Consider the following 27,977-nt stretch of genomic DNA (forward strand, 5'->3'; position numbering starts at 1 on the left):
TTTGTGTTGCGAAATGTATATCAGTCGAAGTTCGAGGGTGCAGATATATCACGGTAACAGTAGTCGGTAAGCGTGGAGTCACGTAATGTTGAATCAGAGGTGGGTTCTCTCGTTAGCTCTTGGGATGCACTTCAGCTAGCCGGGCTCATAACTGTGCGAAACTTCGACGTTGCGAGCCTACTTAAGATGGAAAGAAAACGAGGTTGTAGCGAAGAACAAGTATGAGCACGATAAAAAATGAACTTATCCTGCTCGCTCTCATCTGGAGGTCGTCTTCTTAAATACAGCGATTATCCCCTTCGTCTTTCATCCGTATATCCGGGGTTTGGCCGTGGCTCCAACAAAAACATTATTCTCGATGTCTGTCTCAGTCGGCGTACTTCATGCTCCTGGGTATCCACCATACCCCTTGCAGTCTAACAGGACTCTACTGAATGCTTGGTAGACTGCGAATCGATACAGAATATCTACAAGCATTGTATCTATCTGATATTGCGACTGAACCCTTGTCGCTCAGGATCAGGGAACAGCGTGGGTCGCGTGAAATATGCTATTCATTGCATATCATAAATATATTCAATTCTCGCGCATTTAGCTTCATTACGACGCTGGAAGGCTTCTAATTGCGGGTTATCGCATTGCAAATACAGTATGCACATTCGACCACTTCAGCCATCAACCGCGATGCTCTATTTCAGCTCGCTTTAGAAATATCGTGACAACCTGACGATTTCCTTTCTCTGCTGAATATTATAGTCGATTTAAATCAGAACTTGGACAAGAACTCGACAATTCAGGGCGAATAAAAAATTCGGCCGGATGGACAGTCATTTCAGAAAGCAAAATTCAGTTTTCATTAATGGAAAGTTTTCTTTTTTGCCAACAAGGGTTTCGCGAATTTTACAGCTTAGGATTGTGCGATTCATTATTGACCTGGTCCATTGGTACAAAAAAGAATTGATTAAACAACTTTGTTGCGAAACCAGAAGCAATCTCAAGCGAAAAACATGCTAAATCGTATTTCACCTTTTTTTCCTGCAAATACCACCACAGTACCGCAGAAAGAAAAAAAAGACGAATTCTTATATATAGCTGGCTATCCGAGAAATGGAAAATGACCCTAAAATAAAGCGCAAGACAAGCGGGAAAGATATGTCTCCAACGAGATCAATCCGTCCCAGACGTGAAGTGCAACCACGTGAAAAATCCGGGAACAGCTAGAAGTCATTTGATCTGGAAGAGCAAGTTATATAAAGTCGGCGGGGACGCTATCCTCGCGACAAGCTAAACAGGAAAAGACATGATGGGTGCTCCCTACTCGAGACAAAAAGCTCTCGAACTCTGATGACCCTCTGACTCCTGTGAGAGATGGAACTTGAATGGTCCCTGGAGGAACGACTAGACTAGCACTATACATGGGATGTTGGGCCGAAGAGCTAAGCCCTAGGCGAGGTGACGCGCTAGATCGGATGAGGCAAAGGCTCTAACATAAGCACGTCCTGGACCTGGATTTTAAAGGTCGTCGGATGTGGAAGAAATAGCCACATAACAAATCGAACCAGTAGGGCCAGCTGTGGGCCCACAACTTCGTCGTGGCAGCCGGAACTCTTCAACGCGATATAATCCCAAATACGATTATGAGAGAGCGAATTCGGTGCGAAGATTCGGAGCTGATTCGAGTATGGTTTGCGTCAGTCCGCAATACTATCGCCAAGTATGGCATTGCAGATCGGGATATTCACAACTCGACGAAGTTGGGTTCATGATGGGCATCATTTTTCTACCCCAATGGGTGCCACAAGCTCAGAGCGTTTCAGTCGGTGGAAGATGCAGCAAACCGGCGAAAGATATAGTTGACCATCCTGGCCAACACTTCTGGCTGGCCAGTCCTGCCCTTATTGTCGACGGAAAATGCCACCTTTCGTCGTGGTATGAAGAGAATCCTCTACCAAGAATGGTTATTTCCGTTACAATAGCGGATAGATCAATAACGAAAAGGCCCTGAAATTGATCTCGCACTTCGATAAGCACAAAAGGACCAAGACCTTGGGAAAGTATTGCTTATTCTTCGGTCATAGCCATTGGACGACCAACTTCTTGCTATATTGTAAAGACAATACATCAATACGCTGTGCATGCCTCCGAATTCCTCTCACCTACGCTAGACAATAATAGAGGTAGGGTGTGTCAATTCACTAATTGGCGTATGGCAAGCAAATTGAGCGCTGGATGAAGGGCATATATGACATCACAAAAGACTTTTCCCAGCGTTCAATGCAGCGTCTCAGGAAGTCGTTACGCCTGAAATATTCAAAGAGCTTTTCGAAAAGCCGGACTGTCCACGGCGCGGAAAAGATGGTAGTCAATAGATATGCGTCCCATTACGCTAAGAAACCCGATCCTTGGCGTGGATCTGGCTGGTTATTTTTATAAAACCTCCGCGGTGACAAGCAGACTTGGTCAAAGAGGCGATTCTACATCCAGAAATGTCCAAATTAATGCACAATATTGCGCTAGTAGGGTCCAAGCTTCGCGGTACATAGATGGTCGATGGGATGCTAAGCGCCGTCGAGCTAAAAAAAAAATTACAGGTGTTGAATTCAGGTGGAGACGAGATGGTCACAACGGTCACAAGGTCACGAGGGATGATCACGTGGGATGGTTAGCAAGGGGGTGCAAAGCAAGGGTACAACTTTGTTCTGTGCCAAATGTATATGGATTGAGAGAAGCCAAGAGGGGTATTGACAGATCAGAGCCAGAATGAGTTCAGTGTGCTCATGCTTGCTACAACTTTGTTTCTCTTTCATCTTCGATAGACAACTGCGAAGTTTCGCACAAATATTAGTACATACAAGTGAACTGATGTTAATAGATACCCCGAAGCTGAAGGTGTGCGAAACTACACGGTTACGAACCTACTGAAGGGGAAAAAAAGAGAAGGGAAAATAGTCAATAAAATGGAGCAAAAGAATGAGTTCATCTGCTTTCTCTCTGCCTGTTCTCTCTTGTCTGTGCGGAAGTCATGTCTTAAATACTATTCTTTCCTTCAGTCCGTATCCATTCATCCGACGGTTCGCCGAGGCTCGGACTTTCTCATAATTCTCCCGTCCTCTTCCTCGGGTCAGTCGTAACCATGGTTTTGGGAACCTACCATGGCCCTGAGAATCTAACAGTTGGACGGACCGGTAGAGGCGGCGAGAAACTGCATGTCGAAATTTTTTGACGCTACGTGAGCTGAAAGGGGTCCAAAAACCTGAGTCACGCGAGTTGTTCGGACTTTTGTTACCAAGCATTCAATATCATGGTCTCCATGTTATTGCAATAGGTTAGGTGTTAGATTGCAAGGGGTATGGTGGATACCCAGGAGCATGAAGTACGCCGACTGAGACAGAAGACGTCGAGGATAATGTTTGAGATGTTGGAGCCACTGCCAAACCCCGGATATACGGATGAAAGACGAAGGGGATAATCGCTGTATTTAAGAAGACATGACCTCCAGATGAGAGAAGAGAGAAGAACAAGTTCATCATCGTGCTTATACTTCTTTGATTGTCCTTTCGCTACCACCTTGCTTTCTCGTCACCTTCAGTAGACTCGTAACTACGAAGTTTCGCACAGAAGGTTGAAAATGACCAGCAGCCTATAGGACTGCATTCTTCAAACTGGATAAGTCTACGGCTTCTACGGAGTGCATTGGCTACTATTTACGCCGTCTGGTGGCCTGATCTCGCAACTTCCACCAAAGGTCCCCAAGCAAACGATTGATCTAACTGGCTATATGGATTTTTACACTTTCCTGGACATAATGTTGAAATGACCTGGGGCTGATGAGGAATAATGAGGAAGTGCAAAGAGCAACTATCCATGTCGGATGTAAAAAATATGTGTGCAAAAAGTCTAGAGAATTTCACTCATCATTGATAATCAAACTCCAACGGGCTCGTAATTGCGAAGTTTTATCACACGTCACTATCGCAAAAACTGACGTGGGTTGTTGTTAGATTGGAAGGGGTATTGTGGATACCCAGGAGCATGAAAGTGCGCCGACTGAGAAGTCGGAACCTCGGCCCAACCCCGGATATACGGATGTAAGACGAAGGGATAATGTACTTGACATGACCAGATGTGTAGAGAGAACAGAACAGTCATATATTGTGTCTTTCCACTTGTCCACTTGTTCATTCACAACTACCTCTTTACCACACCACATCCAATCCTTCTTACGAAGTTAGTAGGCTTGTAATTGTGGGTTTTCGCACGAAGACACTAGTCATTTTAGGTTTGCTAGCTGGAAACGTCTTGGCTGGGTACAGGTTCGGCTGGCAATGGGGTTATGAAACAAATGTTTAATATTAGCATTTTTATTCAGCGGGGGAGAGAACTTCTGGTTATTACAGTTTCCTATTACATTTCATCTGCACCAAACTACCAATCCTGCTTCACATAGCATGCTGCAGTATGACCATTAGAGCATTAAACTGCAACAAGTGCGACATTCGTACGGCAGCTGAAGTCGATCCTCGCGGTCAATGCCTGCCGATAGGGACAGAACGTTTGGTAGTTCCGCGAATGTGTCCTATGTAGACGGTTACAGTGCAAGATTGATGACCTAAAAAATCTGAGAAATTTGCTGACGAAGACTTCAGGCAATTTCAAACCCAATCCGACCCTCGTTTCCGCTGTTACTACAAGACGAGCAGTCTGCCATAGCGCTCTCTCTCTCTCCCTAATTTTATGATATTATGCGAAAACGCAGGCCAGGATATGTCCCAGGGATGGTCAATGGGACACCCACTAAAAAAGAAATTTGAAATTTTAACTATAGTGTTAGTTACAATCAAAATAAGGTAGTGTTTTGCCGCACAAATGATACGCTGCGTGCAAATTCAGGGCACAAACAACATTTGTCACTGCCGCCGTTTCCATTCGCTCGTTCCACGACGGAAGACAGATTTGAGGATCCTCTGATCGACCTGCCGAGGCTTGCCGCGTGCCCCATTGCCTCGCTGCTAGTCGACAACTTGCGAGCCCACCACCATTCCGCCGACGGTGATTGAAGAGACGGTGCAACGTCACCCCCTTTTTATCTCTTCCTACTGTTCCTGTGCTGTGCCTGGAGAATCCGCGTCAATTTCGATTTTTACAGCTTGGATTCTCTTAAAACTGACTGCCTTAGCCTGAATTTATCGACAAAGCTCAATCGCCTCTCCCGCCTGGGCTTGGTCTTTTTTGTGGGGGGGGACGTTCAATATTTCTAGCAATTTAGTCCCCGAGTCCCTGAGCATTGGTGCAATGCCGGAGACGCGTTCCTCCTGGATGCGCGATGGTCGTCATTCGTAGGGGTTTTACTACATCAGGCAGATAGACTATATCTGAGAGCCACAGTGCGTTTTGATGATTACATACACATGTAGCAGACGTCTTCAATATCTCTCGCGTGAAAGTTGTCTTGGAAATGAGCTCACCGCGTCGAGCAAGGTGCTTTAGCGGATAAAAAAAAAAGGGGGGCAGACGTTCGCGAAAAATATTTTACTCCCATATCTGATACAATGGGCAAAAAAGCTTGTAGACTAGTCCATCTACAATATTGTAGCGGAAAACCGTACAGGATGTATCCGAGCGCAACTCGGTCTCCCTGCCAGATGAAAATTACCCCAGGTCTCGGAAGTCCATTGCCCAGTATGTGTAAAGTCTGCCGGAACTTCCCCTTCCTCGCAGTGCGGGCAGATCCCTGTGTGGCGGCCGGGAACTCCAGCCTTGTCGAAACAGAGATTCTCAGGGCATGGTGGATTCCCAGTGCCATGGTAATGACTGACCTGAGGAAGAGGACGTGGAGAGTTTGGTTCCAGAAAGTCTGAATCTCGGCGAACCGTTGGATGCATGATATGGCCTGAAGGAAAAGAATCGCTGTATTTACGACATCTTCCGCACAGACAATGACAAGCTCATTTAAAATATTCTCGCTTTGTTGACCATTTTTCATCTTGAGCTTTTTCACTTTGTAGTGTCCAGCATGTAATCGGAGTATCAATTTGTCTAGACACTGGGGGAGCTTTCGGGGGAGTTGTGCATCCTGGAGTTCCAGTCTGTTTCCATTCTGTTCGAAGTTGACGCAGGTACCTCCTTGTCGGTGCCGTGTCGGGGTAGCCTGTCCATTCCCCTACCCAAGGGAACGGGGCGATTGAACCCAACGAAGGCAATGTTCGTTCTTGCCGCTCGGCCAAATGTGTCGATCCTCCAGCAGCGCTTCTCGATCCAGCCCGGTCAATGCCAAAGGCAGCTGCTCGTGCTTGGTAGCTGGCCAATTTGGCCGAGGTAGAACACCCGCGGATGGGGCACTCGATTCGAGTAGTGCAGAAGGCTCCAAGGATCACTGTGAGGCGCTGGATTTATGTGCTGCGCGCCGCTTGAAGAGGACTGAGCATCTCTGGCGCGTCCCTTGGGAAGTGCGATTATTTATGTCCACTGTTTTGGCGCGGCGGTCAATTACATCCTATACATCCTAGTGAAATTGATTATATTTCTACTTTTTTTGCACGCACTAGTCTGTGTCTCGTTTCACACGGGAATCTGCCAGCAGTGCGAACGGGGAAAGAAATGCCCGACATCTCATTTCATTGCCTTTGTTTTCGAGAGCTGACAAAAAGTCTGAATGATTCCGATCTACTAGGGTATACGCGTTTTCCCCGGAAACTGATTTGCGGCTTTTATAAAACAATTCGAGCTCAAATATATTGAACGCAGGAAAGCAGCTGTCTTGTGCGAAAACTACGTAGTTATGAGCCTACTGAAGATTTTCGAAAGAAAAATGGTCAATAAAGAAGTGGAGCAATATGATGAGCTTGTTGTACTCCTCTCTGTTGTCTCTGTTGTCTGTGCGGAAGTTATATGGTCTTTAAATACAGCGATTCTTTCCTCCAGCTTTGGATCCTGTGCGAAACTTCGACGTTGCGAGCCTACTTAAGATGGAAAGAAAACGAAGTTGTAGCGAAGAACAATTATGAGCACGATAAACAAATGAGCTTTTTTTCCTTCTCGCTCTCATCTGGAGGTCATGTCTTCTTAAATACAGCGATTATCCCCTTCGTCTTTCATCCGTATATCCGGGGTTTGGCAGTGGCTCCAACATCTCAAACATTATCCTCGACGTCTTCTGTCTCAGTCGGCGTACTTCATGCTCCTGGGTATCCACCATACCCCTTGCAATCTAACAGATCCATTCATCCGAGGGCGCCGAGGTTCGGACTTCTTGAACCATTATAGTTTTCTACGTCTCTTCCTTGGATCAATCATTACCATGGCACTGGAGATCCACCATGACGCTGAGAATCTAACATTTCCCCTAAAACAGAGTTTTATATTGCAACAATTTCGTGAGATAGATGCCATGCAAGGTTACAAAAATCTTTTCGAAGAATGGGGGCTTTCGCTGGCATGCGTTGGCATGTATGGCCCGGACGCAGTGGCGATAGCAACGTGATCATGCTAGAACAAATTGTGCCTCAGTATAGCTAGAGGGTACCCTACTTGGTCCCCATGTCCGCTGACTTCCAAATACGGACTACAAATATTTACCCATTTTGTGTTTAAAACTTCGAACACCGCCTTCGGCCGGTTTTGACTCGATCGCGCACCATGCAAACAAATCAAGCCGATAAGACAATCACCTTTGATAGCACATGAGCGCGCGAAATTTTTTTAACAGAGGGCCCCAGAGATTCAGCCTGGTGATTAGTTTGAAATACAGGTCATTTCTTACCGTCCTCTCTGATCTGGTTTCTGCATTGTCTTGCTAAATTTCATATTATCGTGCAAGTTGTATGCTGATTTGTGCCGGGACGGTAGTGATGAATAGCAGCCCAACGCGTCACTGGGCTACGTAATCGTAGAGTTTTTTTCTATTTAGTAAATGAAAGAAAAAAGGATAACGAAAGCAACATCCCTTTCACTTTATTTTGAGTCGTGCTAGATTTTCAGGGGCATGTGTGCAAAACTTCGTAGTTACGAGCCTACAGAAGGTGACGAGAAACCAAAGTGGTAGCGAAGAACAATCAAGAAGTATGAGCACGATAATGAACTTGTTCTTTTTTTCATCTGGTGGTCATGTCTTTACAGCGATTATCCCCTTCGTCTTCCATCCGTATATCCGGGGTTTGGCAGTGGCTCCATCTCAAACATTATCCTCGACGTCTGTCTCAGTCGGCGCGCAGTTCATGCTTCTCGGTATCCACCATACCCCTTGCAATCTAACATGTATCCATCTGAATTCAACAGCATGGTGGATTACCAGAACCATGATTATGATTGACCCAGGGAAGAGGACGTGGAGAATTACGTTTGAGTTTGAACCTCGGCGAACCGTCAGATGGAATGTATACGAACTGAAGGAAAAGAATTCGCTGTATTCAAGACGACTTCCGCACAGACAAGAGAGAGAAGAGACACATTATTTTTTTACTTGACTTTTATCCTTTCACCTTCAGTAGGCTCGTAACTGCATAGATTCGCAAAAATGCAGAATATAAAGGCCACCGGTAGGCTTCAGTGGTAGGTCGAAACTTTTTTTTGTGTATGTGTGTATCCTCATAAAAGTCCCTTAGCGTATAAAAATTATATAATGAAAATTCTCATTGTGGAACAAATTTGCTCAGAGGTTCGCTCTCAAAAAATCTGCGACAGCAATGGCCCGAATAGATCATGCACATTTGTGCTGAGCTAATTTGCATCCTATCGGCGTATATTATTTGGTTCGCTAGTTGTCAAGACTCGTAAATCCAATCAGGAAAAATCACGCTGGGCCGCCTTACTTTCGAGAACGCAATAACATGCGTACTGTGTTTCATGACGTGATCGCTAAGGTCCAGATGGCCGATCCCTTTGCAAGGCTAAAACATTTCATGATCCCACAACATTCGGATCCTGTTTGATTGTGGAGCATACGGTGGATACAAGAGCATGATAATGCATCTGACAGACGTGACCACTTGCTGGGGAGTCGAAACATCAAATATACGCATACAAGCTGGAGAGGAGAATCGCTGTACTTTGGACATGACTTCCGGGTGGATGATAGAGACAACAATCATACTGCATCCTCTTAATTGTTCACTGCCCACTCAGAACCACTACTTCACATTATCTCAATCGTCATTACGACGCTGGTAAGCTTGTAATTGTGGGTTCTCGCACAGGTCCATGGATTAGGCTTGACGACGTCAATCTCCTGGCATGGGGCCCACGGTCTGAGCCAACTGCACGGCATTGGAGCGAGTCCAGGAAAAAATGCATGGACTGGGCCAGACGGCACTGCGTAAAGTTCTCCACTGAGAAATACGAGCTTTTCATACGTTACTCGCAATCCAAGAGTAGACACTAAACAGGCGTTCATCTGGGCAACACCCCGAAGACCGCGTCCTCCAGCCTGGGTCCTAGGCATTCACCCAGACCCTCGGACCAATGTCCGACTGCACACAAGAAATTCCTGGACAAGATGCGCACCCAGGCGGCACTAGCTCGCCTGGCAGGTTCCACATGGGGACTCCCTATGCTCCAGGCCAGACAAGTGTACCTCTCAGTCATACGCCCACCACTGACATACGCCGCTCTTGTCTGGCACACTCCCTAAGAGATGCGCCGGAGATGCTCAGCCCTCTTCAAGACGGCGAGCAACATTCAAAACCAATACCTCGGAATGATCTTTGGAGCCTTCCGCGTCACTCGGACCGAGTCTCTGGTACGTCCCGCCGATGAAACTCTTACCTTTTCGCCAGATTGGCCAGCTATCGAGCACGGGCAGCTGCCTCTGGCATAGATCGGCTCATCGAGGCACTACCAGAGGATCGTGGGCACACTGGGCCGAGCGGCAAGAACCGACATTGCCGTAGGGTTCAATCGCCCCGCCTCCTTGACATTGGGTGCGGGAATGGACAGGCGACCCCGACACTGCCCCTTCAAAGAAACGCCTGGAACTCCAGGATGCATAGCTCCTTGGAAGTCTTCCCCCATAGTCAAGAGAAATCGGTCCTCCGATTATACGCTAGACTCCACAAAGCCGAATCATCATCAATACTAACCCAGCTACGCACTGGCAAGATCGGCTTAGCAAGCTTCCTCCACAAGGCTGACGTTCCGGGATCGCACACGGGAATCTGCCCACACTGTGAGCAAGGGGAAGAGACGCCTCGACACGTGCTTATTCATCGCCCCCGATTCCAAGGGGACCGCGAGGCGCTCGACACAATGGGCAACTGGATTTCAGATGGCTCATGACCGACCTCACAGGGGTCAAAGGGCGAAACATAGTCGACCAATTTCGGCTAGTCAACCAGCTGATCAAGGACGGCTAGAGCCGCACTTAAAGCCACAAGAGGTAGGCAAAGCTGGACGGATAGCGTGCATGGACGTTCCAGACCAAGGGCTTTTTTTTTTTTTTAACCCGGCAGGCTGCCCGAGCTCCGCTCGGATCCATCCTGTACGGTTTTTCCTCTACATGTGGCTAGGTGGACTTAGATGGCCGAAAGGCTGCTTAGCGTAACAATAAAACCATTGCGGTATTATTCAGCCGATTCTTACGTGCGCAACTGGACATTCAAGCGCTAGTTGAAGATAATCAAATTGACGTCCATTTCTGACCTAATCAGGTTTTCAAGCGGCTCTTAATGACTTTTTAGAGTCCAGAAAAAGGACAGCTGCAGAAAGGTATGTCCATAGTATGAAGCATCACTAGGCATCAACGGGCTGGCTGGTATATACCAAGTACGCAGTCTACCTGTACCACGTCTGTTCCATAATCCCTTTATCGAGGGTTTACATTGTTCTCGAAAAAAAAAAAAATCCTCGCAGCTCGTTTCAAAATGACTTTGTGGATAACAGCGTAACGAGCCCAAAATCAATTTCGACCGCATCGTATCTGTAAACTGCTGTAGGAATCTGATGCAGAAGAAAGGACTATGGGTGAGGGAGAACTTGAATTATCATGGTCGTCGATGCTAAGATGCTGCTTCGGCACGGTGCTACTGAGTACCATTAGTGGGGGGACCAAGTCTCCTGCCCACAATGCCAAGCTTGGCGGGGAAAGTTTCCACTGACCAAGGGAACGATGAACGAAATCTCGCAATTACGAGAACAAATCGGTGAAGAATGGGATGGATGGTGTTGCCTTCCATTCTCTTTTTCCTCTCTAACCACTTTTCACAGTTTTATATATTTTACATCCTGTTGAAATAATCACCGAATCCAGGTATGAATTGTAAGGCAAAATATTTTGTTCCGCACATTGTAAAAATATACGGAGTTGTGCGAAACTACGCAGTTACGAGCTTACTGAAAGAAAAGATGGTGGAAAAATGGAATGCGAGCGAAATGATGAGCTTGCTTATTTTCTGTTCACTCTCTGCTCCCTTGTCTGTGCGGAAGTCATGCCTTGAATACAGAAATTCTTTCCTTCAGCCCGTATCCACTCATCCGACTGTTCGCCGAGGTTGACTTTCTCAAACCTAATTTTCCCACGTCTTTCCTCGGGTCAGTCATAACCATGGTTGTGGGAATCCACCATAGCCCTGAGAGAATCTAACAGAAGAATAGGCAATTTAGTTCGCGCTTCATTATTGATATCATCAGAATAAACTCCGAATTTTAGTCTCAAATTCTCGAGAATGCATGATTCGTAATTTTTTGGAGATATGACGCGACTCAACCTGTATGCACTACTACGACTTCCGTACAGAGAAGATTGTGAAGATGGCAAAGGCTGAGAGCAAGGTCCTCTTGACTGGCTCCCCTTATTGGATCTCCATGGCTCGAACAATACGTTTCTCACGTGCGACAAGAAAAATTGAATGATCGGTCCAGCATTTAATTGGAAGCGCCTGAGTCCGTCCGAGAATACAGCACCTCGAAATCACCGGCGGGATCAGGACGATGTCTTTTGTCCGTCAGCCGCGGTCTATCGGCAGACGGAAGAATTGACCGCCTGGGCTGGACGTCCCCGAAACAAATGTATGACCAGCAACAGGCAATTGACAAGCTCCTCCTGCTCATGTCCACCAGCCAGGACCATCTCAGATCCGGTTGGCTCGCTCACCCGAGGAAGAGCCAGGAAGTATTTGAAGTATGCACTCCATACGTTTCCCACACGGCAGGGCCGTCGTCACGTTCATCAGATCCAGAGGCGATATGAATTTCTGGATAAGCTGGGTGGTTTTCGTGTTCGCATCCCGACCATTGATGTGGAAGTACGAGTAAAGCGATGAAATTCATCCACGGTCTCGAATATCACGTTATCAGGCAGTTGCATGGAATGTGATGGCTTGAGATTCCGCCAGTTCATTAATGTCAATAGATGCCTCGGATATCAAATGGGCAACGACTCTCAGACGCGCTCGAAGCCACCACTGGTTTGCCCTGAGTGGGCATCTTCCATGGTGGTTTGGAACACTTGGATAATCAGATATGATGGAAGCCTCTCTCTTAATCGAGAAACACTTGGTTTCAACCTACTCGCAGGCAGCGAGTCTGCATGCGTTCTGTGTGCCTGCGCACCTGTTGAATTCAGATGGATACATGTTAGATTGCAAGGGGGGATGGTGGATACCGAGAAGCATGAACTGCGCGCCGACTGAGACAGACGTCAAGAATAATGTTTATGTTGGAACCACTGCCAAGCCCCCGGATATACGGATGAGAGACGGGGATAATCGCTGTACTTAAGACATGACCTCCAGATGAGAGTGAGAACAAGTTCATTATCGTGCTCATACTTCTTTGATTGTTCTTCGCGACCACTTTGCTTTCTCGTCACCTTCAGTAGCTCGTAACTACGAAGTTTCGCACAGCACCCTAGCCTTTTGCTGATGACTGCAGCCGGTTTTTAGCCGCAATTTGAGTCGCTAGATCCCAAAGGATCGAACATCGACATCGTAGTCCGCGCCTGCAGAGTCACCTGACGCATTTCTGTCACAACATCACCGCCATAAGAGGCGCTGGGCCACTTCTATGCTGAGGACAGATTTGGATTTGCCGTACCGCAATCTCCGCAGACGTCATTTCGACAGTCGACGTTGTGTTCGATATTGGTACGGAGTACAGAAGCAACTCCGCTGCACCGGCATTGTGTGATTTGCGGTTACCACCAACACCGAAGCTAGAGGGGGAAAAGCAACTTATGCGACGACTAAGGACAGATCTTTTAGGTTTTTTGACGAGCTCTACGAGCACGATCTGGAGAGTTAGACGAGGTAAGCCCTGTTTCGCACAATGAACATTCCTACGTCGCCTGGTTGCTTTCACCTGTTCATATACTCAGGCAAAAGCCCGCTTTGATGAGCTTGATTCTTCTGATCTTCAGCAAACCCACAAGTAGCTCCTGAGGTTCCCAACAGAACAGGGGCAACTCAGTACAGATGGATGTCCGATCATTGCGTGATATCAGGGTGGGGAATAAAGTGGTGAAGTGAGAGGACCTATAACCTTGGGAGCGAAACATGGACTTCTTGTCCGAACTACATCAGAGCCAGGCCCTCCCCTAGGTCGTTCATGGACGGACACAGGAGTTTCCGATATACAGGTTGTTATCCAAGCTGGATCCTGATTTACCAAGATCAAGGGCAGCGTGTGTCTTATAGCCCACGCTTAACCAAGCGCTTCACATGAATCCTCGACCCCTAAACCCTGGGGTTCGCCTGAAGCTCTCAGCTGCCTGGGATATCAGCTACCTGTTACCTGCTATATACTCGTTTGCCAGAAGCAGTACCGTTAAGGGATACGTGATGGCAAATTGTTGAATTCAGATGGATATGTTAGATTGCAAAGGGTATGGTGGATACCGAGAAGCATGAACTGCGCACCGACTGAGACAGAAGACGTCAAGAATAATGTTTGAGACGTTGGAGCCACCGCCAAACCCCGGATATACGGATCAAAGACGAAGGGATAATCGCTGTACTTAAGAAGACATGACCTCCAGATGAGAGCGGAAGAGAACAAGTTTATGATTGCGCTCATACTTCCTTGATTGTTCTTCGCTACAACTTCGTTTTCTTTTCATCTTAAGTAGGCTCGTAACGTCGAAGTTTCGCACACAAATCCAGAGCTGTAGAGCGGTACTACAAGCAACCTATGTTGAGCTGTTTGGAGCTACACCTGCCCGTGTACTTTTGCAGCAGACGCAGCTCCTGCAGGGACTACTTCGTCTGCGCTACAAACTGGTAACAGTGAAAGGCATAATATATACCTTGCAGAGCAGGCCTTGGTTCGAAGTAGACAGCGCGCTGATCTTATGGGTCCTCAAGTGTCCTCAGTCCTCGTACTTCGGTCGGCTGAAGAATGTCGAGCACCACCAGGACCTTAATAGGGACGGAGGCCATTATCGAACATGGGATTTACACCCAGACGGGTGTGAAGCGTGTCAGTCACCAGGCGGCGTGCCTGGGATCCGGAAATACGAGTCCTGCAGGATGATCTCACAGAACTGGCGCAGAAGAGGTTCTGGATGGCAGGACCTGCCGCATCCATACCCTTTTAGAGGTCAGGTTGAATAAGGACCAAGAGTCAATCACTATTGTTCAAGATCGCGGCCATCCGTTACCCTCTATCACTTTCCGACCAGTTCCCACATTGGCCGGAAATTGAAGCCGAGGTCCCGACAGATGATCAGGTCGAGCCCTGTTAGACCAAGAGAGAGAAACTGGGTGGTGGTTCCAGTAGCAGTGATCTGCCTTGCATTGTTGCGAAGGCAATCCAGGTTGTTCATGAGAATCGTTAGCAAAACATGTACCGCAAGTCGATAGAACAGTTTGGCTCTGAGTGGACGGCCGAAACAAAACGCCTGGGTGTGAGTGCAGATGCTTAGGATTGTCAGATATTCGAACAGGACAGTTTGGCGTGTGCGTTCTGAGAGCAACTGCAAATGCCCTGGTTTCACTGCCCCGCGCGCAGGATTTGCGCGCCCTCAATTCTGTCCAGCTCCGTCTGTCACACTTTCACGCTCTCTTGGGTGGGTGGCTTTGTTTGAGTTGAGGCGGATAGTGCGGTAAACGTCCTCGAGGCAGCCACATTCAGTGTTGTAGAGCAGCTCTCTTAGCGATGTTTCTCCGGCGAGGATGATATGCGTCCTAGCACGTTCTTTATTGTAAGAGACGAGCGGCAACCCCTTAATTCTAGTCTAGGCGACACTACGCCACATAACCCCCCATCCAAAACCAACTTGTTCGTTCCCCCATTGTTCGGCCGGGATCTCATGGGGCATAGGGCGACAGTTGGCTAAGCCCTCATGTAGGAACGAGACAAAGAAGGTGCCGACCAGCTGCACATGCCGGCGAGACTTTCCCGAAAGAGCATATAGTTGCCCGGCAGTAGGGCTCCCGTGCGCAGCTTAGTTTCACAGTCAGCTGGCAGTAGAATCGGGCAAGCTAGTGATCTCTCCATCGACGATCGTGCCAGCGAAGCAATCCAAATGTAGTCGCTTTCTTCGTTGGATCTCCTGACGTCGGCGCCCTTGGAGCATCACCGTGGATTTCCTAGGCCTCCCAGAGGTTGACTGTGCTGCTCATGTCTTGCGTTGAGTTCAACTGAGCTCCATCGCCATGTCTCCTCTTGCTTTGTGGCCGTCAAAGATGAGATCTTGCACGCACAGTTATGAGATGATTTCTCCATATCTGGAAGTTTGCGTTGCCTACTGTACGATAAATTCGCGTTTGTCTCGCCTCGCGCGTGATGCCCTCACCGATGACTTCAAAGTCCACAGGAATGCAGCAAAGTATGCTCAAATCTCGAAACGTTCTAGATTCCCCGGTGTTAAGCGTACCACGCGTGAATGTGCTAGGCAGAAGGGAACAGTTGACAGTACGGCAAGACTGCAAGAGAAGTCTTGATTTTCTAGACTGGTATTGATGTGAAACAATGATCGAGGTACTCCTGGCACAGTGGTCGGAGGTGAATGACAAGGTAGGAGAAACCGGAGCCCTAATTCTTCGCTTTATTCTTTTGCTTTTGCCAAGTTGGCCACCATCTGGATCTTTAACTGCCCTTAAGTCACTATTTCTCCTCTTATTCTCGAGGACACCCCACCTTTTCACAGCATTCTTTGGTGTATCGTCCCTTTCTTTCCTTTATATAGTCCATCTTTCACGGTGCAGTAGCAGAAATGGTCAGTCCTCGCCAGCTATGAACTCCGAATCTGACGGCTACCGTAGTCGTTAGGGGTTGCATGCTTCCAATGCTGACATCATAATCCAGCAATGCTCGGGCAGAACCGCTAAGACCATTGATCAGCACCAGTTTGAGGCCAGTCGAACAATGAAACTGAATCCTACACATCAGCCGACAATGATTGCAGAGAGCCATTGCTTTCCGGCCCTGGAGAAGAAGACATATATAACTGCGGTCTTCATTCTCCAGGGGGACAAATCCTGGCCATGTAGGGCATTAACTCAAAGGTTGACGCTAATCAAATGTCCTGGAGGTTGTAATTGAGAGCTAGATTCTCAGTGTCTCAGTCGATGTGTGATGTAAATTGACCTAGTTGGAGATCTGGTTCGATTAGACGCTTGCTAATCCTTTCAATCTGGTGGTAAGCGGAGGAGGAAAGTTGACATGGGCCAGATGTAGACGTTTTTATTCGAGCCTGCGTGGGAAAGGTAGGAGCAATAACCACCTCCTGCCTCTATCGACTAGCACCATAACACAGGGCCGAGAAGGCCCGAGGATTCATGCCGCTCTCACTGAGGATGGGGACTCGTGAAGTGAGTGGTGGATGGTATTTGGTTGAAACGGCTAATGACAAGTAAATTGATCATCCATTTGCGATTAGCACCCGGAAACCATGCTAGGGAGATTGTGAATTACTTGCGTGACAGCTTGTGTTCCAGAAAAGATTGCAGGATCACTACCAGCCAACTGTTGATCCATCCCAGCATCCTTGCATACCGTCTGCAGTCCGTTTGCCCTGAGTCTGCAGCTTGACATTCACAGTGATAAATAATCTATGATTGTTCGTGAGAAATAAACAAGGTCATGCAGTAGAGTCTCATCCCATCATAATATCCAACCGCGCCAGAACCAGAAACGCAAGCATCAATCATCAGGGTATTCATCACGGATGTTGCTAACAAACTTTTTGGCCGTCTCATCCCACCTCTTGAAATGCTTCCCGGCAATAGCCACGAACCCGGCCGGCAATTCTGAGACAGAGGGCCGGATGATTTCGATATTCTCCTCCGCAACATATCGCATGCTCCGATCCTCAACGCTGTTGCAATCAGTCAGTAAAGTCGACCCCGTATTGAGGGAGGAATAGCCACTCACAGAGCATGATAGAAGCTTTGATGTCTTCCACGTGGTAGTCGATCAACACCCATGCGTTGCATCCATTGTTCGCCAGCACCGCATTCGGTATCCCATCCAGTGATGACGGCCCGGTAATTATACCGACGATGACGAAATACATCGCCGACATGATAGCGAACGTGCTTGTGGCCAGGCCTTCGAAATCGCGGTTGTTTTGGCATTTTGTCCACAGCACGCATGACGTGGAGGCTCTCTCGTAAATGGTCATACTCCACAAAATCCTCAAACAGCGGCAGGATATACCGCTCAATAAGAAACAAATCGGACGGAAAGTCCGTCGCCAGGAGTTCCATGAGCGCTGGCAGGTGATCATGCAGAAGGACAGCGCGGGTACCAGGGCCACATAACATAATTGCCCATAGACTGGCATATCTTGCGCTCACAACATCAATGGGAGACGCAAACCGCGGAAATTGCGCCATGAGATGGATCGAGTTGCGAATGTTTTGACTACATCGAACCACTATCTCCGATGTGAGTGACGCCCCGAGGAAGTTGGACAGTTCAACCACGGAGCCACCTAGGAAATTCAGCTGCTGACGGAGGTCCGAAACAGGAGTTTCTCGATCCGAACGGAAGGGATCCATATACATAGGCTCGCCTTCAGAGTTTCCGCGTAGCGGCCGGCCGTCCATGTCGAAATTCGGCTCGGGAGTGATGATAACATGAACATGAAATGGAAACCCGCATGGGCGCGCATTCAAGCCAAACCTTTGCGCAACGTAACAGTAGATAGCCGCAGAGATCAGCGGTAGCGAGTTATGCTCGGGATCCTTGAGCGCGAAGCCGATAAAGTTATGATCGAGGTCATGATACTGCTTGTCATGCTTGATGCCAGTGAGATTATGACTTCGTAGATACGATGCAATCTTCAAAGCCTTTGCTCGAGGGGAAAGGCTCTCCATGGAAGGGACTGCCTCTGAGATCCCGGTCACGATTTCATCAAGCATCGCAGTAATCTGCAATATGTCAACAACGTAACGCCTGACAGGCTAGCCTTACTCACCTCATCCAAACTTCCAATCTGAGTTTCCGGAATGAACATATCAAATGCCCCGAGCGCACGCTCCAGGGGTACATCCTCTCCGTTCGCTAGCGCAACCCACTGAGGTATCGCAATGTTGCGATGAAGACAACCGAGGACAGCATTACTGTAATATCTTCATAACGAGTCGGCAAAACGTCCATTAAATAGACACAGCTAGGTGTAACACACCTTCGAGCCAAATGATCCTCCAGCTCAGGTCCTGCCCGAGCATGCCGTAGAAGGGTATCCTTCACATCATAACCGAGGCTGATAATCTCCTCGAACTTCTCAATTCGCCCGCTCTGACTCGACAGAATGCCATCCAGCAGCTTCGTCGTGGTGGCATCGGTCGCCGCCCTCGTCAGATATAGCCGCTTCCAGTCGACCGACGACGTCCGCGCAGCGAGCTTCTTCTCGAACTCATGCCGCTCATCCCAGTACCGGAAATATGTCTGGCAGTAAAAACGCCACAGGAGCGGTTCGTTAGCGACATCCCGGAACCTGCGTGCCGTGCACTGCACGCTCATCGCATCATTCGGATGCACAAAGCGAAAAATCAAATGCAGGATCTCATCCGGAAGGGAACTCAGTGTGGGCATCTCTGCGGAACGGCGATTGCGACTTTTTTAAGCAACGGAAATTAATATTAACTGGCGACCGCACTCGCAGAAGCGGCTCCCAGCGAGCCTGACGTAGTCTAGGACGCGGATAAGAGGGTCGCGATGTGGGGAGTAGCGTTCAGCTGTTTAGCTGAGTCCTTTGGTCTTGGAGCTGAGGTTCGGAGCTTTTGGAACAAAGCACGGCGTCGCGTTTCGACATTCATTCGACTTATCGCCAACGTCCATGTGCGTAGCAGGCAGTCCATACCGTTGGGCGCGTGGATTACGAGCGTCGTAGTCGGAGTTGCGATCGAAGACCGGTGGTGGGTGGCGACGGTTGAATCTTGGTCCGCCGTTACTCTCGGAAACAACAAAAAAATTCACACTGCCCGCGGAGACATTCTTGCTGCGGTTTCTTCCTGCAGCACCCGAATTCAGCTCGCTTCCAGAGTAAGGTGTCGTCGCCGGGGTGAGCCCCATTGAGAAGCCATGGGCCAAGGCCAATCCACCAATGCGCCGCAGGATGAGAGTCAACAGCAGGCCGACTACTACACAATCTTGGGGGTAGAACGCGACGCGACAGAGGAAGAGTAAGTGAGCACCTACAGTCGAAAACACACTGAAACTAAAATAAAAATCAAAGAATTAAAAAGGCATATCGGCGAAAAGCTCTGGAACTGCACCCAGACCGAAACTATGGCAACGTGGAAGCGGCTACGCGCAAATTTGCAGAAGTCCAAAGCGCATACGAAGTCCTGTCCGATCCGCAGGAGCGAGCATGGTACGACTCACACCGTCATGCGATCTACTCGGAGGACGGATCAACACCGGCCCATGGCCAGGCGCCGGATACTTTTCGCATGACCGCGCAGGGGATCGTGTCGATGATCGTCAAGTTCGACCCACGGATGGAGTTCTCGGATTCACCGACAGGATTTTTCGGCGGCCTGAGAGACGTGTTCGACCAGATTGCGCGAGAAGAAGAGATAGCCTGTCGGTGGCAGGGCATCGAGCCTATCGACTATCCGTCTTTTGGAAGCAAAGATGACAGCTTCGAGGACGTGGTTCGCCCCTTTTACGCAGCATGGAACAGCTTTTCGACCAGAAAAACGTTTGCATGGAAGGATACCCACAAGTACAGCGACGCGCCGGACCGACGCATTCGAAGATTGATGGAGAAGGAGAACAAGCGACTCCGAGAGGAAGGCATCCGCGAGTACAACGACGCCGTTCGCTCGCTGGTGGCATTCGTTAAGAAGCGCGATCCCCGATACAAGAAAAACCCACAAAGTGAAGCAGACCGACAACGCGTGCTGCGGGAGTCTGCCGCGGCGCAAGCCGCGCGGGACAGAGCTGCAAACCAGGCGAAGATGCAGGAACATGTCGTTCCCGAGTGGGCCAAATCGCAGCCAGAAGACGAAGAGGAGCAATACTTCTTCAGCAGCTCAGAATCGGAGGAGGAAGAGCAATTTGAATGCGTAGTCTGCAATAAGACATTCAAGAGCGAGAAGCAGTTCGAAGCGCACGAGCGTAGCAAGAAGCATCTTAAGGCCGTGAAGCAGCTACAGCGAGAAATGAGGCAGGAAGATGCTGAATTGCAGCTGGATCGAGAAGATGGCATCGACGGTGGACAAGATATTGTCCATGACGTCGTTACAGAAGAAGTCGAGGAGCAGGAAGAAGTTGAGAGGCAGGCAGAGGTCTCTTCAGAGGCCGTCAAAGACGAGGATAAAGATAAGAGTCATCATCAGGACTCTGCAGCGCCGACAACTCCGCCAGCGGACGAATCTACGGTAACAGAAGACGAAGACGGCGACTACGATACAAGGGAAGCCGTCCAGGCGAGGATATCTACAGCGCTGCATCCTAACCGTCGCGACTCAGACGAGGCCCCTGACTCAGACGAGGACATGCCGAAGCAAACCAAACAAAAGGTTGGCAAGGCAAAGCAAAGACGAGCAAAAAAGGCAGCACGCCAGGCGGCCAGCGAGGCAGCGCGGCAAACCTGCGCCCAATGTCACGCAACATTTCCCTCTCGGACGCAGCTCTTTGCGCATATCCGGGAAGAGGGTCATGCTCAACCCGTACCGCAATCCAAACAGCAAGGTAAACAAAAGAAGAATAGAAAATAAACGATATCCCGTGCAATATCATAGATCATCAGCATTCATATGGAGTTAACCCTTAGCACCATCTAATCCTATCTAAGCATCTATAATGCACCTAAGATCAATAAACGCCTGTCCGAACCCATCCATCGATCGCTTTTAGTCTAGCCAAGGCCAGCTCGGGAATTCTTTACGACATGAGCCACCGGCTGCAGGATTCCAGGATTATGGGCAGCACCCAGTGCTGTCCCGGAACTCCAGCCCATCTTCTCGAGCATCGCACGACCCTTGTTGTCGGCACCGATCTCCGGCGCAGACGCACCGACGATGTCTCCGTCAGCGTAGGACACAGCAGCACGGGCTCGCCCGCGAGGACCGTGTTTGCCTGCCCCCTTGCCAGCCTTCCCAGCGCCTGAATGCCCATAATGGTTGTATCGTCGGCGAGAGAAGATGGAGTCGACTTGGTGAATGTTCTGCTCCGTAAAGATGGGCGTAGCGGCCGTTTTGTATAGTACGGGGTGTCGCTTGTTCGCTTTCCCCTTGGAGTGAGACTTGAGATTCACTGCATGGGCGAGATCATGGACCAGTTTGCGGTATGCCTTGTCCATTGGCGGCAGAGTCAAGCTGTGGTGTGTGAGTACTGCTCCTGAAAAACCACACAATAAAGAGATAGGTACCTTTCTGCAGACGACAATAAGAATTTCCGGATCTCGGATTTGATTTCATCAGCACTCATCCCAGCCGCATCCTTCGCCTCCTTGGACTTGCGGCCGAGCAGGCCCTGCGCACGGAGCATTTCCCGCTCCTGTTTTCTCCTCTTCTTCTTCATGCGGTCAGTCTCCCATGCCTGCTGGAGCTGCATCTCGAGCTCGCTGTCGCTAAGTTCAAAGTTCAGCGCCGGACGCCGGCCCTTCTTCTTCTTCTTCCTCAGGCTCGGCCGGTCAAAGTCCATGATATCGAATCCCATGTAGGGATCCTCTTCCAGCGCGTCCACGAATGCGGTCGCAGAGGGAAATGTGTTCTCTGATCGGCGGCCTTTTTTGCCTCTCTTTCTGGACGACTGGTACTCCTGCAGGCGTTGCAGCAAGTCATCCACCGTTTCAGACTCTTCAGAATCGTCTGATAGCTCATCCAGTGGGCTATCTAGCACGAGATCATCGTCAATCGCCAGCACACTGCTGGCAGAAAGAGTGTCCTCCGCATATTCCTGTTCGAACGCTTCCACTTTCGCCTCAGCTCCGGCCATAGTGAGTGACTCCCGCCGGACCCAGCGAGCCAACTCAGGGGATTCGCCTTCCCTGGTCACAAGATACTCGACCGTAGCATTCTTCTTGCGCCTGGAGAAGATGTGTCCGATTCGTGGCTGCGGCTCGTTGGGAGGGCTTATCGTGTCCTCGCGACTTGAGTCTTGGTCAGCGCTCAGGTCGAGGCCGTCGGTCTGCATAGCGTCATCCTCGACTGCGGAGTCGTCGCCATTGTCCATATTTGCAATGTAATCGGCCAGTATTGCGGCCTCATCGTCGTCAAAGATAGCGCTATTCATAGGGATTTCTGATCGAGTTTCCTCTCCCGAAAGGTCTTTCAACTGGTCCGCACCCGACTTTCGGAAGCTCGCTGGGCGATCAGATGGTTCGGTCGTAGCTGGTCGTACCATGTCTTTGCCGGCGTCAAAAGATACGTCGTCTTTTATAACTGTGGTGACAACTGGCACGGACATGTTGCTCCGCTGGTAGAACCGTCGACCTGTGAAGACGACCTCATCCTCACTGCTGTCGGACAGGCTTTGCGATCTCTGGGGAATGACAGGCGGCGGTCCGGAATCAACGACTAGAGTATCGTCTCCCTGAGTGTCTATGAAGAACAATTCCGCTTCCGTGTTCGCAGTGTTGCTTTCCCGGGCGACAGGCTCTGTCTTCTCTGAGCTGGGCTCTGTGGATTTTGCGATGGCCTCCTTGCTTTCTGAGATGAACTCCGTGTCCTCGGTAGTAGATTCGGCTTTCTCTGCGGCAGGCGCTGTATCTCCTGCGACCGGCTTCGTGTTCTCCGCGTCGTCGACGGGCTGCGATTCCGGTTTCGATGATTGTACGATCGGCGACGTGATTCTCGATTCGTCTAGCACCATGCTGCCCCCACTGACAAAATTAATTCTGCTATATCGCAGTTTGGTAGAAGATGCGTAGGGCCGCCATGAGTTGTGTCGACCCGCATTCCGGGCGGCATCCCGCATGGTGAATGATGCTGTTGATGGCAATAACTGCTCAGTCTGGGAGTCGCAAAGGCTAAACTGCCCGCATCGATAGAAAGCGGGAACCCACCTTTGTATTCCGCCATGGTGACGGCCGAGGTTCTCAAGTGAACCGGTCGTAGTACGATTGCTCACGGCGCTGTTCAGCGAAAGCCGCGATGGAGTGGAGCTGAAACACTGCGAAAAGGAGGGAGCGGATGGTCCGGCGCGGATCCTCACTGAAGCGATCCGACGATCGCAGTGCCGTCTGTTGCTTTCCGGCCCGTGATATGTAGGGGGTAGCTCTCTACTTCATATTTTTTCATCGGGGGTGGTTTGGTTTGGCGGTTCAGGCGGGTCCTTTAAGAGGACACCCCCGTTGGGCCGTGTCTGTTACGTCAACCGCAGTGGAAATCTGGCAGCTACACATAGCTTCCATCTGAAAGATGCCATTTCAGGCCTTTTGCATGGTTCTAGAAATATAGGAAACAATGTAGAGTTCACTTGGCTGATTCAGAGCTGCTGATGGCTCACTCCAGTGTCGTGATGGCCATAGAACAATGCTGAGGCTGTGGTGAAGAGAGAGACCGTCGCACCCTGCAAGATGACATCAGGACATGCAGTTTGCTTTGGAAGAGGTACCATGTGCAAGTAAGCATGTCACTGGTCATTGCGCGTAGACTATTCGGACTATGGCTGTGGTTGCAAGAACCGATTCATCATTGATCAAGTGATCTATTGGGGTTGCGTTGGAGAGATATATATATAATCAGATCGAGGCAGCACTATGATATAACCAGTCATCGCTCTGAGCTTCCCCAACTCACGCCCTAGCTCAGGGCTCCCAATACCTAGAACCAGCAGATCCCTCCATTCAACCACCATGAGCGGCATCGATGTGACCCGCTACAAACGAATCGTGCAATATTTCTGGGATCCCGAGCCCAGAAATGAGGAGGGGCCGGGGTCGCGCGTATGGTGCCTGGGGAAGGAGTACGTCACTCCCGACAACGATAGCAACAAAGTGTCAGATGCAGATTCCACGCCGGACATCCCATCAGCACCCTTGATGACAGAAGAACCGCCGACAGCCTCTGACAAGCCGCGTAACTCGGACGCGACGTTCATCACCACCTCCAGTCCCAAGTCCACGACAGACCACGGCTGGCCGTCGGCCTTTTTGGACGACTTTGAATCGAGAATATGGATCACCTACCGTTCCAACTTCCCTCTCATCCCAAAGTCCAAGGATCCCAATGCGCAGGCGAACATGTCTATCGGGGTGCGGCTACGGAGTCAGCTCGTGGAGACGGAAGGCTTCACCTCGGACACGGGTTGGGGGTGTATGATCCGCTCGGGACAGTCACTTTTGGCCAACGCGTTGTCAATTTTGCTCTTGGGCCGTGGTATGTATGGATTCCTTGCTTTGTTATGGCCAGCAGCTCACCAACGAGGCAGATTGGCGGAGGGGCACCAAGATCGCGGAGGAAAGTCGGCTCCTAGCACTCTTCGCAGACCATCCGGATGCGCCCTTCTCAATACACCGTTTCGTCAGCTACGGCGCATCCTCATGTGGGAAGTACCCAGGCGAGTGGTTCGGTCCGTCAGCTACAGCTCGATGTATTCAGTAGGACTCCCGCTTGCTCTGTCCTTCTTGGACTGCTGAATGACCAACTCATCTTCAGAGCACTCTCGAGCGCATGTCGCGATACGACGGGCCTAAATGTCTACGTCACCAGCGACAGCTCTGATGTCTACGAAGACCGATTCCGACAGATCGCTTCGAACGGGACAGACGGCATCAATCCGACGCTCATTCTCCTGGGGATACGCCTTGGGATTGACCGGGTGACACCGGTATATCGGCCGAGCTTAGAGGCAGCTCTCAAGATGCCACAATCTGTTGGAATCGCTGGGTCCGTTCTCCCTATTTACAAAGATCCTAGCCCATCCTGTTAGATCGAAGAGGCTAACATGCAGCGAAACCGAACAGCGGGCGACCAGCGCAATCACATTACTTTGTCGGTGTTCAGAATGAGCACTTTTTCTACCTCGATCCCCACCATACGCGCCCGGCCCTTCCTCGCCGCGATGATGGGGAGTCCTACACGCAGGATGAATTGGATTCATACCACACGCGGCGGCTGCGACGGCTGCATGTCGATGACATGGATCCCAGCATGCTGATTGGATTCCTCATCATGAACGAAACAGACTGGGAGGACTGGAAACAGCGCGTCAGTTCTTCACCCGGAAAACCCATTGTCCACATCTTCCCGAATGAACCCGTGGTTTCACCTGGACATGAACGCGAAGCCGCCTTGGACGAAGTGGAAGCGTTGGATGATGATTTTTGAACTCTATACGCACCGTAGCAACAAACTCCCAATCCATAATAACGATCAGGATTTCAGAATGGATCAAAAGATGCTCCTGAAGTAGGCTTGGAATTGATCTAGTTGGACCCGTGTCCAATTCGCGTTATGGTACACTCCGTGTCACCGCGCATAATAACCGTCAAAATCAAACGCAATCGAAAGCAGACCATCCCATGACACATTATTGAATCCCGCAAACACCCAAGAACCCACCAGCCTCACATGTGGCCCGACGTGAAGCAAAAAAAAACAGAACATAATAAAAACACGAAAAGAAAAAATCATGACAGGCTAAGCATTTATTTGGAGGACGAAGAGTACTTGGTGACGGCCTTCGTGCCTTCCGAAACGGCGTGCTTGGCCAGCTCACCCGGCAGGATCAGCCGGACGGCAGTCTGGATCTCACGTGACGAGATAGTCGACTTCTTGTTGTAAGCAGCCAGCTTCGAGGCCTCAGTCGCGATGCGCTCGAAGATATCTGGAGAATCAGTGAGCGGAAGCTGACGGAAGCATCCACGGAAAGATGACATACCATTGACGAAGGAGTTCAGAATGGACATGGCACGCGTGGAGATACCAGTGTCCGGGTGCACTTGCTTGAGGACTGCAAATGACGCGTTAGTCGACGCGAAACGTCCCCCGAAACGCGTCCAGGATTCGAAGAAAAACATACCCTTGTAGATGTAGGTGGTGTAGGTCTCCTTGCGAGTCTTGCCGCGCTTCTTCTTCTCACCCGAGGCGGCGGCGGCGGTCTTCTTGCCGGCCTCCTTCTTCTCAGCGGGAGCCTTGCCCGCCGGGGCCTTGCCACCAGTGCTGGGCTTCTTCTCAGCAGCCTTGGGAGCCATTGCGAATGATGTTGGAAGACGGTAGTCGATGAAAAGAGACTGAAGTATGGACTTGAAGATGAACGGAAAGGCAGAGTCGCAGTCAACCAAGAGTCGTCGAGATGGAAAGAAGAGGATGAAAGACAAGAGAAGGGTGATGGGGGGTGGAGAGTTCTTATAGGAGGCCGCTCCCAGTGGGTTGATCCCAGGAGGCCCAACAATGCCAGAATTTCGTTACCGTAATTAGTGTGTATGATCTGTATGATTGTATGATTAAACTTGAGAAAAAAGGGAGATTTATGCCGATTACGCAATTTGAGTGGCTGGAAGGATAGCCAAGACGCTAGTAATGAGCGGTAACGCTGATTAGTCACGCCCGCTTTTCCTGATCTGGCAGAATAACCAGTTGATGCGTCCATTTGCTTCCAGCGTCTGATCCTGACGGTGATTGGCCACGCACATTAGCGAGTGGTGATCTTGATCGCGCCAACGTCAGGCTGGCCGCATTCTTATAAAGCCGTCGGCCTCTCCAGACTTCCCCTCTGCCTCTATCTTTCTCTTCGTTTCCCAGTCGTCTTCCATCCAAACCGCGCTCGCCTTCTTCATCCACGGCCTCTATCAGACCCAACTTCCACTTCCAACACTTTAATTCCATTTCAAATTCACACCTACAACCGCATTCAAAATGACTGGTGGCAAGTCCGGCGGCAAGGCCAGCGGCACCAAGGCCCCTCAATCGTGAGTTTTGCAGTCTAGGTCGCATTTTCTTGACTTTTGACTAACTTGATGCAGCCGCTCGTCCCGAGCTGGTCTCACTTTCCCCTGCGGTCGTGTGCACCGTCTGCTCCGCAAGGGCAACTACGCTCAACGCGTCGGTGCCGGTAAGTTTCCGTGTGTTTCCGTGTCATGACGTGTTCCGATGACTAATCCACACATAGGTGCTCCTGTCTACCTCGCGGCTGTCCTGGAATACCTGGCTGCTGAAATTCTCGAGTTGGCTGGCAACGCCGCTCGTGACAACAAGAAGACGCGTATCATCCCGCGTCACCTGCAGCTCGCCATCCGGAACGACGAGGAGTTGAACAAGCTCCTGGGCCACGTCACGATCGCCCAGGGTGGTGTTCTGCCGAACATTCATCAGAACCTTCTGCCAAAGAAGACTCCGAAGGCCAACAAGAACTCGAGCATGGAGCTGTAAATGATTTCTTTGTTTTGCTTTTGTTTTTCCGGCGCGGTTTGGCTTTTGCTTTGATGAGGTAATGGGGTTCTGGGCTCGGTTCTGGTTTTTCTTATGGGTGTATATTATGTCTACGGACATGTTTTTGGAGGGTTACGTTTCGAATCGATTGATTCGATCATGACAGCTAGAATGCAAACCTGACAATACCCAAGATTTACTTCACTTCCCGGGTTTGAGCCGTAGGAATCGTTTAATTTCAAAAGTTCGAGTATCATTGCGAAATGCTTGCATTTC

At 49.7% G+C, this 27,977-nt stretch overlaps 8 protein-coding genes across 8 annotated transcripts; 4 read left to right on the forward strand and 4 right to left on the reverse strand.

Moving 5' to 3' along the window:
- Nucleotides 1-9,456: 9,456 nt before the first annotated feature.
- Nucleotides 9,457-10,269, forward strand: VTN49DRAFT_1541 (uncharacterized protein; the record flags this gene model as incomplete). Its single annotated transcript, XM_069409167.1, has 2 exons — nt 9,457-9,733; nt 9,797-10,269. The coding sequence occupies 2 exons, from the start codon at nt 9,457-9,459 to the stop codon at nt 10,267-10,269; spliced, it is 750 nt and encodes a 249-aa protein (XP_069270580.1).
- A 6,801-nt stretch (nt 10,270-17,070) lies between these two features.
- Nucleotides 17,071-18,969, reverse strand: VTN49DRAFT_1542 (uncharacterized protein; the record flags this gene model as incomplete). Its single annotated transcript, XM_069409168.1, has 4 exons — nt 17,071-17,245; nt 17,302-18,302; nt 18,350-18,503; nt 18,560-18,969. 4 exons carry the CDS (start codon nt 18,967-18,969, stop codon nt 17,071-17,073), a joined length of 1,740 nt encoding a protein of 579 aa, XP_069270581.1.
- A 489-nt stretch (nt 18,970-19,458) lies between these two features.
- On the forward strand, nt 19,459-21,101 carry VTN49DRAFT_1543 (uncharacterized protein; the record flags this gene model as incomplete). Its single annotated transcript, XM_069409169.1, has 2 exons — nt 19,459-19,559; nt 19,613-21,101. 2 exons carry the CDS (start codon nt 19,459-19,461, stop codon nt 21,099-21,101), a joined length of 1,590 nt encoding a protein of 529 aa, XP_069270582.1.
- Nucleotides 21,102-21,241: 140 nt separating this feature from the next.
- Nucleotides 21,242-23,408, reverse strand: VTN49DRAFT_1544 (uncharacterized protein; the record flags this gene model as incomplete). Its single annotated transcript, XM_069409170.1, has 3 exons — nt 21,242-21,701; nt 21,755-23,315; nt 23,393-23,408. 3 exons carry the CDS (start codon nt 23,406-23,408, stop codon nt 21,242-21,244), a joined length of 2,037 nt encoding a protein of 678 aa, XP_069270583.1.
- Nucleotides 23,409-24,184: 776 nt separating this feature from the next.
- Nucleotides 24,185-25,658, forward strand: VTN49DRAFT_1545 (uncharacterized protein; the record flags this gene model as incomplete). Its single annotated transcript, XM_069409171.1, has 4 exons — nt 24,185-24,707; nt 24,760-24,928; nt 24,987-25,217; nt 25,295-25,658. 4 exons carry the CDS (start codon nt 24,185-24,187, stop codon nt 25,656-25,658), a joined length of 1,287 nt encoding a protein of 428 aa, XP_069270584.1.
- A 320-nt stretch (nt 25,659-25,978) lies between these two features.
- VTN49DRAFT_1546 (uncharacterized protein) lies at nt 25,979-26,524 on the reverse strand (the record flags this gene model as incomplete). The annotated part of the gene is made up of 3 exons (XM_069409172.1): nt 25,979-26,157; nt 26,212-26,283; nt 26,353-26,524. 3 exons carry the CDS (start codon nt 26,522-26,524, stop codon nt 25,979-25,981), a joined length of 423 nt encoding a protein of 140 aa, XP_069270585.1.
- A 46-nt stretch (nt 26,525-26,570) lies between these two features.
- VTN49DRAFT_1547 (uncharacterized protein) lies at nt 26,571-27,388 on the forward strand (the record flags this gene model as incomplete). Its single annotated transcript, XM_069409173.1, has 3 exons — nt 26,571-26,657; nt 26,969-27,241; nt 27,296-27,388. 3 exons carry the CDS (start codon nt 26,571-26,573, stop codon nt 27,386-27,388), a joined length of 453 nt encoding a protein of 150 aa, XP_069270586.1.
- Nucleotides 27,389-27,407: 19 nt separating this feature from the next.
- VTN49DRAFT_1548 (uncharacterized protein) lies at nt 27,408-27,821 on the reverse strand (the record flags this gene model as incomplete). Its single annotated transcript, XM_069409174.1, has 1 exon — nt 27,408-27,821. One exon carries the CDS (start codon nt 27,819-27,821, stop codon nt 27,408-27,410), a length of 414 nt encoding a protein of 137 aa, XP_069270587.1.
- Nucleotides 27,822-27,977: the final 156 nt, after the last annotated feature.

The sequence above is a fragment of the Thermomyces lanuginosus genome (assembly GCF_041956635.1).
Source record: "Thermomyces lanuginosus strain ATCC 200065 unplaced genomic scaffold VTN49scaffold_22, whole genome shotgun sequence".
Classification (NCBI taxonomy): Eukaryota; Fungi; Ascomycota; class Eurotiomycetes; order Eurotiales; family Trichocomaceae; genus Thermomyces; species Thermomyces lanuginosus.